This window comes from Lycorma delicatula, chromosome 9 (genome assembly GCF_047948215.1).
Source record: "Lycorma delicatula isolate Av1 chromosome 9, ASM4794821v1, whole genome shotgun sequence".
Classification (NCBI taxonomy): Eukaryota; Metazoa; Arthropoda; class Insecta; order Hemiptera; family Fulgoridae; genus Lycorma; species Lycorma delicatula.
Window position 1 is genome coordinate 5462367 of NC_134463.1, and position 14050 is coordinate 5476416.

At 26.7% G+C, this 14050-nt stretch overlaps 1 protein-coding gene across 1 annotated transcript in view; it reads right to left on the bottom strand.

The window, feature by feature from the left end:
• The window catches only part of LOC142330388 (uncharacterized), a 58498-nt gene that overhangs the window by 22829 nt on the left and 21619 nt on the right, over positions 1-14050 (bottom strand). The window contains exons 6-9 of the mRNA XM_075375612.1: positions 13263-13354; positions 11410-11501; positions 7791-7890; positions 4261-4398 (exon numbers count right to left, since the gene is read on the bottom strand). Coding sequence (XP_075231727.1) covers positions 4261-4398; positions 7791-7890; positions 11410-11501; positions 13263-13354 — 422 coding nt within the window. The remainder of the gene's footprint in view (positions 1-4260; positions 4399-7790; positions 7891-11409; positions 11502-13262; positions 13355-14050) is intronic.

Here is a 14050-nt window from a genome sequence, read left to right on the forward strand (position 1 = left end):
TATTTATTATTGAATTAAAATAATTTTAATAATTATATGTACTATGTTGTCTATTTTTAATTTTGTTACGGTATTATTAATTATATTAATAGTTTTATTGGTATCGATATTAGTTTACATATCTTTTATATCTAATGTTATGAATTTGATTGTGTTATTTATTTATATTATTAATTATAATACTTATTCTGCCCGATTTAAAATCTTCAATACATTTAAACATTTGCACACTTAATGCATCTTTTAACATCCTAGACTAAATTTTGGAGACATGTTTCAATAAGAGTCAACATTTTACAATAAAAAGAGGTTATAACAATGGAAATTCTTTATAAACAGCTGATATTTTTTGTGTAAGGGGTGCTAACATTAACACCATACTGTTTCAGTTTATTTTATTAAATAATTTTTCTACTATTGGCTTTGTCTGTTAGTTATTGAATGACCCAAGTAATTGGACTTCACCCTTATTTTTTCAGATAAAAATTTGAAACAATAACTTTCAGCTGATGCACAAGGTACTGTATATGGTATAATTATTTTATTGAGATTTTATGATTTCCTGGGAGAATAGTAGTTTATTTACAACCTACATTGATTTTTGAAGATACTTCTAAAGTTAGTTAAAAAAGTATTATATTAAAACCTTCATTTTAATTAAAATGTTCAACGGGCAGAAATTACAAATTGTAGGCAACAACTGATATTAAAAAAACGAAGGCAAAAAAAATAGAAAAAATTTAACTCAAACAAAGGTATTTTTTTTTAACTTAACAAAGTTAAAGAAAAATAGATTAAACAAAGATTGTTTAATATTAACATAGAAATTTTATAGTCATGATATTTTAAAATTACTTCTATTGGAATTTTTGATAAAAGTACACCTTATAAATTTTGATTGTGACAAAAAGCTTGCAGAAATTCAATCTACAAAGCGAAACCTTATTAAGTGACAAAAGTAAAAAAAAACATTCAAGACACCTTACATTAGAAGAAAACATCTAAAGATTTTAAGTGGTAAAAAAACTGAACCTATAAAAAGAAACTATAAGACCAGTTTGTTCAATAAAATCACAAAAAAAAGACAAGAAAAACGTTTATTCTAAGAACATCAAGAAGGAACTAAAAGAAAAACAAGCAATAAAATTTTATAGAACACAGAAAACACTGATAAAAATATAATGTAAAAAGGTATCTATAATTAAACAAAACTTAACCCAGTAGTAAAGAGAATTACTTTAGAGTTACTTACTTTAGAGTAATAAAGAGAATACTTTAAATTGTTTTGAAAAATAATTTATATAAAATTTATTAATTTATCAATAATTTATTTAATTTATTATTATTTTTTTTTGTATTATAAACAATAAACCTATTTACATAATGTGGAAATATTACCTAATTCTGGATAAGCCAATTTAATCCACTAATTGTAGAAATTCCACAGAGAAGAGAATGTCAACTTTTTGCTTTACGCTGTTACATTTCTTTTCTATGATTATGACATATGAAAGAAAAGTGTCTAAGGTAGAAGCATAACAAGTCAGAGTAGTTTTATCTTGAGAGTAATGATGTTCATTAAACAGTCAGACTATGATGAAGAAAGTAATGGTGTCAGTTATAGGTTACAAATTATTTATATTTCAGTGTGCCTGACATGCTGATATACAGCAGTGCATTTGACTCTGTGAAGAAACCAGCAGGAAACTACTTAATTCTTTTATTTATTTCATTTTTAAACATGTGAACAAATTTTATATAAGAGGATCATTCAAAGGAATTTTGCTGCACAGACTGAGGAAGAGCAGTGATTGTGGTGGGGCGTTATGGGTAGTTATATATGGGTGGAGGGAGCATCTGGCCAGCCATGTGTGTAGGTCACGTTCCATCAGTAACAAAATGTCTAAGCAGGAGATACCATCTTCTGTTGTGCAATGTCTTATAATCTGATTTCTTGCCAGTGAAGGTATCAAATCCTCTGAAATTTTGGCTCAATTCCAGGCACAGTTCAGAGAAATCTTCCTGTCAAAAACTCAACTGGTGAGGTGGGTTCCATGTCTTCTCACTGTGGCATAGAGAAATGTCTGGAAAGATATCTGTTAGCAGCTTCTGAATTACTCTGAGGAAGAAGAGACATTTTTGGATCATGTTGTGACTTGTGAGAAAATGTGTGTCTACCCTGCACCCCAGAAAGCAAGAGAACAAGTATGGAGTAAAGGAAAAGTGACAATGAGGTATCAATCAAAGCCAAGAAACACTCTTCAGCTTGAAAAACTCTGCCAACTGTATTTTGGGACTCAAAAGGTGTGTTACTGATTGATTTCCTGCATGAATGAAGGTTGGTAAATGAAGCATATCCTGAAGCTGTTGGATCACATCAGGGCTGCTTAATGCAAAAAAATGATGCCAGCAATTGATTTGCAACATTTTCCTTCTCCATAATAATACACAGCTGCATATAACAGCTGTGATAAAACTTGCTAAAATTCATTGGACTCTCTTGAACAGTCATCGTACAGTCTAGATTTGTCACCATTTGAGTTCCAGGTGTTTGATTTGCTGAAAGAAGCTTTAAGAGGGAAAATATTCTAAGACAATGCCGCAGTGAAGCATTATGTGCGCATATGGTTGTTGGGATGTTTTTTTTTTTATGAGATCAGGAAGCTATCTATCTGGTGGAGAAAATGATCTCTGTTGAAGGAAACTATGTAGAAAAATAAGGTAATTTATTTGTAATTTTATCTAATATCAATAAATCTATATAAACAAGTTTCGGTTTATATATGAGTGACCTTCATATAAAAGCACTTATTACATAGGCAACATCCTCTTCAATAAAATGTGGTGTGTGCTGGCACACTGAATATTTGACTTTCCAAACATCCCCAGGAAAAGAAAATGAAAGGTGAAAGATCAGATATCCTGATATTCTCTATCAGGAATAACAAGACATTCTGCAAATGTGCCTTGAAACCTATGTGATGCGGCTCATAGTTCCATCTTGTTGGAAAAGATTTATTTATTGGATGATGAGTTTAGGAACTAAAATGGGCAACAAATATTAACACTCTAGAGCCTTTCTATCATATAAGTTCAATAACAACTACAGAACAAAATGTACACCACACAACTCCCACAGTCACAGCACTTCATGATGATCCACTATACAGTTCTTCCTCGTGAAGTGCTGCGACTTCTATGGGAAACTATTAACAGAAGATTCACTTAAAAAATGAAAATGATCTTCAATACTCACAAACTTGTTTATCAATTCTCAATTTTTGAAATACAAACTAAGAAGATGTTGGTAACAATTTGCAAAGTTTTTTTGGTTTTGTTTGTGTGTAGTGCATTAGTATCTTGAATTTTATGGATATGGAAGTGGTGTAGGCCTGTAACCTCTGCCAAATGCTTGCTTCAGACAATGTGTCGATTTAACTCTGTTAAAGCCAGTTTTTGTAAAAATATTTTACAGCAAAAGCACAATGCATTGCAGTTCAAAATTCTATCGCAACTACAACATAGTACGTGCTATGAGGGGTCAAGCAACTACAAACCAAAATTTTGTCTTCACAGTTTGTGTACGAACATGAGTGGACCTGGTACAGAGGGATATTGGTGGAGAAAATGTGAGAAGGGGATGGACACTTTAGCTGCCACATTTCTCTGATCAATAGTGTGATGTCAGAGCAAGAAGTTCCATTGTCAATTGTGCAACATGTAATCATAATATCTCTCATGAATGAGAGCACGAAACCCTGCAAAATATTGACAAGGCTGCGTGTGCGGTTTGAAGATATGATGTTGTCACATAACCCAAGTCTACGACTGGGCCAGGAAATTTAAAGGAGGGCATGGAGCTGTAGAAAAAGAGGGATAAGTGCACATCAACATAAGAAAATAAGATAGCTTGGTGAAAGAAAACAGAGCTAGAATTGCAGTTTAACCATGTGAATAATAACTTACTATAATAAATTGAAACATTCCTGTTATGCTGTAGACAGCTACATCTATAAACAACTGTTCATCAAGTAAAAAGAAACAAACAAGGAATAGTGTCTGTCATCAATTTTCAAAAAAATACATTAAAGTTGTCTTGATATATCATTTAAGGTGTGTAAATAATCAAAAAATATTAACGAAATCAATTACATTAAACTAAGAGACCTGTGTTACGTATGAACATACTCTTCTAAATATGGTTAATGTTGCACATTATTTATGAAAATATAATATGCAAAAAAGTCTTAACAAACTTACTTTTAGATCTTGGTTTTACAATTTTTTTCTTAGACAGCTCACTCTTATCAGATATTAAATGTAATTCAATACATTTCTGAATAACACTTTTTTTGCTTCTATCTCCTTCTAAACTAAGCATGATACAATCAATTGGATCTGAAAAAAAACATAAATATTTTCATAATTCTATTAACACATTTGGCAAAAATATAATTTTATTGGTATATATCAATAAAACTATCCCTAGTGGCAAGACTAATTAGCAACTACTTACAATAAATATTAACTCTCAAATCTTAATAAAGATTAAACTGTTAAACTTAAAAAAATGTTTTTCAGCAAGAAAAGAAAGTATAATTGTGACAGCTCACCATCTGATTGTTAAATAGATATTCTTTTCAAGTGAAAAGAGATTATACCAAACATATAGTTTTTCATTAATTTTTTCTTTAACAAATTAAATCTATCATTATTTCAAAATGTTACAGCAATAAACGATAATTATCATTATTATAAAGTAATATTACACATTTAGTTTTATAATGTGTTAAGTATTGCTCTAATTTCTATGTTTTAATGTTTCACCATTTTTTCTGTTCTTTTATTTAAATACTACAACACACAGTGGTTCTTCTACTGTTCTGCTGGTTTCTTAATAGGAAATAGCTATGTCTATGGAAAAGGAAATTTAAATATATTTTAAATTCTATTAATATAAATCATGTAGTCAGAATATTGAGATAAGACATATCATACCCCAGTTTTACCATGAAGTGAAGGATGCAAGCAGGATCCCCGCATCCTCAGTCATGATTGAAATATTTAATTAAAATGCATATTAAAAATACTAAACTAATGAAAATTGTGTATAAATTTATTATATGGGTGCTGTTGCAATTTTTATAAGACTGTCTCCCCTCAAACACTGTCTGATGATTTATTAAATTATAATTTTGTTTGTATTTATATATGTTAATATTTTTCTAATATATTTAATTTTATGTTATCTTTATTAATTTCTAATATTTCAAAATTTGTGTTAATATGAGAAATAGAATGTTTATTACATGGTCTGCCATAACAGATAAACCTAATTTATTATTTTGTAATTTTTATAATGTTCAAGAAATCTAGTTTTAAAGGATCTACTTGTTTTCCCCTTTTATTATATAAATACCATTACAATTACTACATTTAATTTTATAAATTCCGCACAGAATGTTTATTTTATTATTTTTGATTTTTATGTATTTTATTAGGTTTCTATGCTGGCTTAAATATTACTTTATTGTAAGTTTTAGTAATGTTTTCAATGATATTATTGTATACGTACTTTTGTATATGCGTGTTTTCACATTTTTTTGTGTCTTATTATGAAGTAGTTGTAAATTATTGTTTTGATAGATTTCTATAAATAATATTAATTAAACTAGTAACATATCCATTTTCAACTGCTACATGTTTTTATGATGTTTATTTAACTATTTTTATAATATTAGCTGTAGGTTTTCTATTTACTGATGTTTCAATTTGGTTGTCCTTTTTATTTCGATATTGATATCTAAATAATTTAACATTCTATTATAATCTATTTCAAATGAATTTTAAATTTTCATTATAAGAATTTAAATTGTTTAAAATAATTAGATGTTCATTGTTTGTTATTGGGCTATATATAATGAAAATATCATCAACATACCATGCGAACATTAAAACTTTGTGTATGAGTGATGCCATCCACTAATTTACACTCAAAATCCTGTAAATATTTTCTGACATAATTGCTGAAAGTGGACATTTTATAGAAAACGTATTTTTTGTGTATAACATTTATTATTAAATTCAAAACTGTTTTATTGTCATATATTTCTTAAAACAGCAATGATACATTTAATAAATTTTGATCTTTTTGGTTATTTTTTAATTTATGTTTTATTTTTATGGTATGGTATATAGGTATTATACTAGGATATATATTAATTATGTCATAACTAACCATTCTAATGTCTTTATTTACAATTAAATATTTTAATTTATTTTTTACTAATTAGTAACCATTTTTTATATTAAATGCATTACGCAAATTTCATTTTTTCCTAAGAATTTTATTTATATTCGATATAATATAAGGGGGGCAAATTAAAAATTTATCAAAGGTCACACTGGGATGTTTAATTATGAATTTTTGGTAGACAAGTTAAATTAGGGGCAATGTGTTCAAAAGGAAATAATCTAGAATCGTATTTTAAATTATAATTAAAAATTGGTTTGAATTTTTTTATTACTTTTTTGTTACTTTCAAAAATTTATAAAATAAATATTTAAAAAAAAAAGCTGGATGTATTTAGCTCCAACATTATTTCTTTGTTTAATAACAGCGTTACTTGAAAATCACATTTGTTACTTAAAAATACAAAATAATTAATTTATTTCATTACATTATTTAATAATGAGTTTTTTAAAACATACTATAGCATTCAATTTTTGAGTTGGAAACTGTATATAGTTTTTATGTGTTGATGTTTGCTAAAAAGGGTGAATAAAATGTGATTTAAGTAATTTAGTGATATCAACAAAATTGTTTGTATTTACTCAACTTAAGAGGACATACTTGCAGGCAAAGAAATACAGGTTAAGATAAAAATTCAAATTTGTATAATTAAATTTAAGTCAATATTTAACAAACTATAAATTACTAGTTTAACTTAAAATTATTCCCATAATACTACAAAATCATCTATTTTTCTATAAAAATACCAAATACAGTATTGTAACCAAGCTAATAGGGTACAGAAAACAAATATGCTGGAAAATAAGGATTGTATCAGAAATCTTAAAATCATAAAATAATCCTAGAAAGAGGAAACACAAAGGATGAAGTAAAACGTAAATATAGTTGAATTAGGCAGTTTTGTAAAATTAAAGAGAATATTATTAAGAAAGTTGAATAAAGAAATCAAACTAAAACTTTCCAACAAATAATAGCACTGGAGATGAATATGTCTTATAAACCTGACTAATGATTAAAGGTATATTAGAAAACATTCAGAAGGTTCAGAGAGGTATGGAGGAGATAATTTTAGTTTAAATTTAATTTAGGTTAATTTTAAAGTTAACTGATAAAAAGAGAAAAAAGATCGGGTTAGATCACAAGCCAGAATAAAAGATTTAGCATTATTGATAGCAAGGATGAAATAATGATGGGCAGGTCATGTAGTAAGAATGAAGATGGCTAAGAAAGATTCTAGAAGAAGACTGCAATGGGAAAAAAGGAAGAAGAGTCAAGAGTATACAGAGAAATGATACTGTAAAAGGCAGGCAGGGAAATTAGATGAAAACAGTGAAAGATTGAAACAAATGAAAAAAAATCTCAAAGAAGTCTACTTTATGAATATAATAGTAATAATAGATCTTTTTACCTTATTAATCATAGGCATCTTTTTAATGTAGGCCTTAAAAAGATATATTACACAGATAAATCTGCATTCATTTCGCAATAAACTAATCAAGTATCATTAAGTTATTAAAATAAAAAATTGTGATCTTACTATCAGCTTCAAGGAATTTAGGGACAAGTTCCTTCAACTGCGTTACTTCATCATCAGTCCAATTCCTTGTAGAATTAGATTTTGTCAATCTAAAATCTTTCTGCAAAATAAAATTATTTTAATTAAAATTAATTACAATTTTATAACAGTGTTTACATCTGAATTAATTATCCAAATGGATCATTATACATGCCTCCTACATTTATAAAAATTGTTTATACTAGACAAGTTGCACTAAAGTAAATTGACTTCTATTTAAACTTTCAATAACTTTATGATATCTGAAACTGTACCTTTGCATAATTTAATTATATTTATGAACCTTCTTTCCCCTCCGGTCATGAACTTGGCTTAAAGTGTTTGTTAATTACTATACAATGATAAACTTTAATTATGATGTCATCTGACTCGTAGTGCTTTAGTAATTTTTTTTTACATAACTCACATTCTTACTATATGAAGACTTAAACAAAGTTATGTTTAATATTCATGGCGACTTTTTTCTTGACGAAAATGATTATAAAAGGCGTTGGAGAAAAAAATATTTAAATTAAATTTTGTTTCAAAAAGAGATTTCATTGACATTTTAAAAATCTATTCATTTATTTGTTCAGTTTTAGAAGATTATAAATAAGGTTATGTAGAAGGAAAGAAAGTATGAACTGAATGGTGTTACGAATTACTCAATCGTTTTACATAAGTGTAACTTTGAGGTGCATACTATTATTAGGAAAATCATTGATTGGATCATCATGATGTTGCAAAAAATGGGAACATATAAATTTGCATTACTTTACTTAATGACAAATTTAACATACAACCCATTGCGATGCAATTAGTACCAAGCTTTTGGGTGAAGAACAAACCAAGGGATACCAAGCTTTTGGATAACTTCTTAAAAAATGTAAGAAATTGTCATAAAACGAGAGTATGGTGGAAGCCATACAATCATTATACTGGATGTGAAAATCACATCACACATACTGGAAGTGATAAAAAAACATTAAGTCACCCGAACTTTTGTTTATCAGGAGTTTATCCTGCAAAGTAAAACAATCAATAAAAAAATTCTGTTTGGTGGTAATGCAACATTTAAGACAGATAGTGATAAAGAAGGGGAATTGGGTCAGCTATTCATGGATGCTAAAAGACAACAATATCCACGTCTAGGCATTATTCCATAGTCAACAATTAATCTCCCAATTTGGCTCCTGCACATTTTCTTATTTAAAAAAAAAATAAAATCAATTTTGCAAGGTTGCTGTTTTCATGCGATAGAAGAGATTAACAAGTTTTATGCACTGTTCATCAAACAGGATTCAAAAAAGCACCCAGCAAAAGAAAAAAATTCTAAGAGATGTCCATTGACAGACAATGACTTAGAAAAACAATTTCTTAAAAATAATGACAACTACTAAATTATTATGACCCTATTGATCTGACTAACTTTATGATTGTCCAACTTCTACGTGTATATACATACAATATAAGAAAATACTTATATTTTTAATAAATATTGTACAAATTACACCCTAGGAGTAGAATTTAATTATTTACAAAAACTTAATTAATAGAACAGAGAATGAATAATTGGATTTTTAAATTAATCAACTAATACGAAGAGGAATGTGTTAAGTTATCTAAGTGAATAATGTGAAGATATCTTGTATCTTGCACACAATAATGAATTTGCCATTTGTACAGTTTGTTGCCCAAATAAATCAAATTATGTGTTAATATATTGATAAACCATACTGAAACTATCAAAGATTCCAGGAAAAAACAAAACTGCATCAGGATATTTATTAATTTCACAACCAAAATACTCATGTGGATCATTACAAGAAAACGGAAGCATCATATGATAGATAATATTTCAGAGATGTCATTCTCAAATAAATACATTTTTTTTTTCAAAGAAATCGTAACATAAACAATTTAAATGACGTATGCTTTCAAATATCAAAAAAGCTTGTTTCAAAGTGAATTTTAATGTTAATAACATTTGTTATAAGATGAAATCAATGTTTTTTTTTCAACATAGAAACAGCCAGACAGATCCTCTGATCCGAAAATAGCAGAAACTTACAGGATACATTCTGTTCCAAGAATGGGATAAAAATAATCATAAACAACTTCATTAAACTATTTCAACAGCTAAGCATGTTTTTGGATTGCTAAGATCCAAAGCATAAAATAATAAAGGTATAAACTTATGTTAAATAAAGATTTAAATTTTTAAATAAATTTTATTCTTCTATAAATCCCTATTAGTATGTAAAATCTCATATATATATATATATATATATATGAGAGAGAAAGAGAAAGAGGTAAGTAGAATAATAATATTCCAAGTGTTAAGAAGTTTTTTCAAATTTATTAAATAAGTATAATAAGTTATAAGTAGAAATTAGTTAATAAGTATATCTTTTTTTTTGTTTAACCTTCGGGACCACCATTAGGTAATACTTCAGGATGAAATAAATGATTTGTAGCATGTGTGAAAATGAAATGCCTGACTGGGATTCGAACCCGGAACCTCTGGACAAAAGGCCGAGATGCTACCACTCATGCTACAGAGGCCGGCGCAAGTATATATTGTTTTGCAAGTATATTGCAAGTCTGTGTACTTTATTTACCATAGTAACTACTATTCTGTCTTTTGTAATTTAGTTTCTTTCTCATGTTTCTTTATAAAGCCCGAATATTTCAGCTGTTATTTATTATGTTATAGTATTATTCTCACAATTATGAGGGTAGTAAATTCTGTGGGGCTCCTGGCTAGATGGGAATGGCGAGCAAAGCAAGCTCTATGGTCCTGAGACTGGCCCCTTGGCCCAGGAGCCCTGGGGAGCCTCCCAGGCTTGTATGTTAATAAAATTACCATATATGGATGGGGGTCTTTTCCTTGCATGGTGATCTCTGAAATTTTCTGTCATATAATCTTCGTTTTCCTTTACTGATCCAAATGAGTATTTTGGTTGTGAAATTAATAAATATCCTGATGCAGTTTTGTTTTTCTTGGAATCTTCTATCATTTTTGATATGGGTGATCAATACATTGACACATTTCATTTATTTGGAGAACAAATGGTACAAATAGCAAATTCATAATTATGTGCAAGATACAAGAGATCTTCTTTAGATTATTCACTTAGATAATCCCAAAGCTATAACTTCACTGTTAAAAGCAATGTTCACTGGATTTTGAAATAAAGAATGGAATCAGATTTTATATATAATTTTGTACTGTTATTTTGGAGAGAGAGTTTCTCTCTTCTGAAAAACTTTTCTGATCATATCTAAATTTTTTCTTTGATTTCTAGAATTGGCTGCAATAACCTATTACTTGCTGGACAGTCTGCCAGGTCTGCTGTTCTTAAATTTAGTGAATGAATTTCATATCCTTACTAACATACCCTTGTATGATAATAAAATCAAATTTATCAGAGTTAAACTAAGATGTTTTAATTTATAAAAGCAAGATTAATAAAAAAAATTGATTAGTTAAATAACTGAAACAATATAATACAACCAAGCATATTCTTTTTTATAAATAATGTGATAGAATTTATACATTTTCTTTAAAATAAAAAGGATAAAACAAAAAATATACTACCTGAATTAAACCTAATTCCCTCATTTTTTTAAGTACAATTCTACGAGATCTCTCTTGATTAATAATATTCATCATTATCCAGTCAATAACATCTATAAAAATAATAAAATTTATCAAATGAGGCATATATAAAATAAATACAATAACAAATTATAAAAACTGAAATTGATAAATCACAGTTCAGACTCCTTTTATTCAAATATTTCAGATAATATTTCTAAACATACAAAATTAATCAATCTACGGTTAAATAAAGGCAGGCTTATTAACTGATTAAAATTATTTATAAAATATTATAAGAAAAAATAGCCTAACAGACCTTTAAAATATCATCCAAATAAAATAGAACTTGCTATAATAATAAATAAATAAAAAAAAAAGCTATCAAAGAAATTATTTTAAACATTATACTGAAACAAAATTCTTTTCCTATTAATAATATAATTTATTAGTAAACAGAAGGTTTAGCTGCTGGAATACTAGGTGAAATTTTTATGAATAAATTTGTTCACACAATAAACAAATAAAAAACCTCAATAAAAAGAAATTAACAAATGAATTGATATCCTTATAGCACATAATTAAATGGACAAGATTATATAATTTGATAGATAGATATAAAAAATTTTAACAAAAAAAAGTTATTAAATTATTTAGACATAAAAAATAACAATTAATGCTAATTTATATAAAACCGTATAAAATTAATGCAATACTTATAAAAATTCCAATCATACAATAGACATAAATATTTGGCAATCAGATGCATATTTCAGAAACAAGGATATGTTTTATATTTGAAATATATTTAAAAAAGAAATTTAAATAAAAATGAAATAAATAATTAAAAAAATACAGATATTCTAAAAGAATGTCGATGTAAAATATAATTAAAATTAAACTGAACATTTAAAAAATAAAAACTGTAATACTTATTAAGCAATAAAAAACTTAATGAAAATTTTAACTAATTTAAACTATGAGCAAAAGATATGAATAGCAAAATTTAAAAAAAAAAAATTACCTAATGAAATAATACATTTTGAAAATTAAATATTGTTCAAATATTTATCATCATAACCATAAGAAAAACAGAACAGATTTTTTAAGGTAACAATACAATATATTGTATTGCTTTCAATTATGAAAAAATGTGTTTATATAAACTGATGAAGTTTTAGTTTCCTATTTGTTAGGAACATTTTGTCACATTAAGTTGATAATAGTGTTATAAATTTAATAACATTACAACTGAATTGCAATTATATTTAATAATTTAATTAAAACGGATTAAAATATTTGCCAACTAACAACAAACAACTAATTTTTTATATTTTTATTATTCTAATAACTGCATAATATGAGAATATTATGCTGTTTAATTTGTCATATGAGACTGGTATATGTTGATATGTATTTATTCTTAACAACAGCTAAATAAAATGAATAAAACAAAATTATAACAAAACTTTTGACTGATTTATTTTCCTTATTAAGAAAGATTAAGTTATTATTTGTTTAAATTTTGTAATATGATTTTATTGGAACTATTGCAATTTCTATATCTGATCTTATTAGTAATTTTAATTCTGTAATATACTTTTTCAGTGCAATTTTCAAAAACTCATCATCGCGCTTAACTTTCTTTTTGAATTAGAAGTATAAAAAATACAAGCTAAAGATTTAACCAACTTTTGTAGTTTCTCTTTTTTATAGAAGAGAATTGTTACTAATATATTACGCAATAAACGTAAGAATATTTTACATCCAACATACAGTTTTCTATTAATTATTAAGTAAAATTAATTTTGTATTATTAAACAATAAGGATTAGAAAAAAAATATTAACTTACTTGGCCCAGGATTATCTCGTTGATATTCCTCAAATAACCTTCTAAGTTCATCTTCTTGTTCTTCAGTCCACATATTCCTACTCGAGTAAGTCCTGTTATATAAACAAAATATGTTCATTATATATTAATGAACATTTATGGAAAAATATAAAACTACATAATAAAAAGTAACATAATATGAAAACAACAAGTGAATTTTATACACATGAGGGACTTGTAAAGTACTTTTACGTAATCAAATATTTGTGAACTGCTAGATTACAAAAGAAACATGTCCCAGAAGACTTTAGTTGCACTTTCTTTTTAAAACAACACACATTATGAAACAAACTCGACAAAACTGAAAATAAAAATTTCATACATTATGGTAAATAAATTTATTCTCATACTTGGTATAATATTTGATTATAATGTAATGCTTCTATTCTATTACAAAAAAAGAAAAAAACTCATAAAATTATTCTGCATTCTTATAAAAATTAAAAAGAAAAACGAAATTTCATCTTCAATAAATTAAAATATTATATATTCCATATTTTGAATGAGACGACTTTCTCCCTAAAATTTCTTTAACGAAATTAACTTTAAGGGCTATTTAAATGAATACATTTGCTATTTCAACCGACTTCTTGTTACCTACAATAATGCAGAAAAGAGAATCGCAAAAAAACACAAGAAAGTGATAAATAAATAATATTTTGAGAACAACTGTTAGAAATCAGCCCCAAATTAAAAACAACTATTTGTAATTTATTGATAATTTGGACTTAATTTGGTTCTGACTTCAA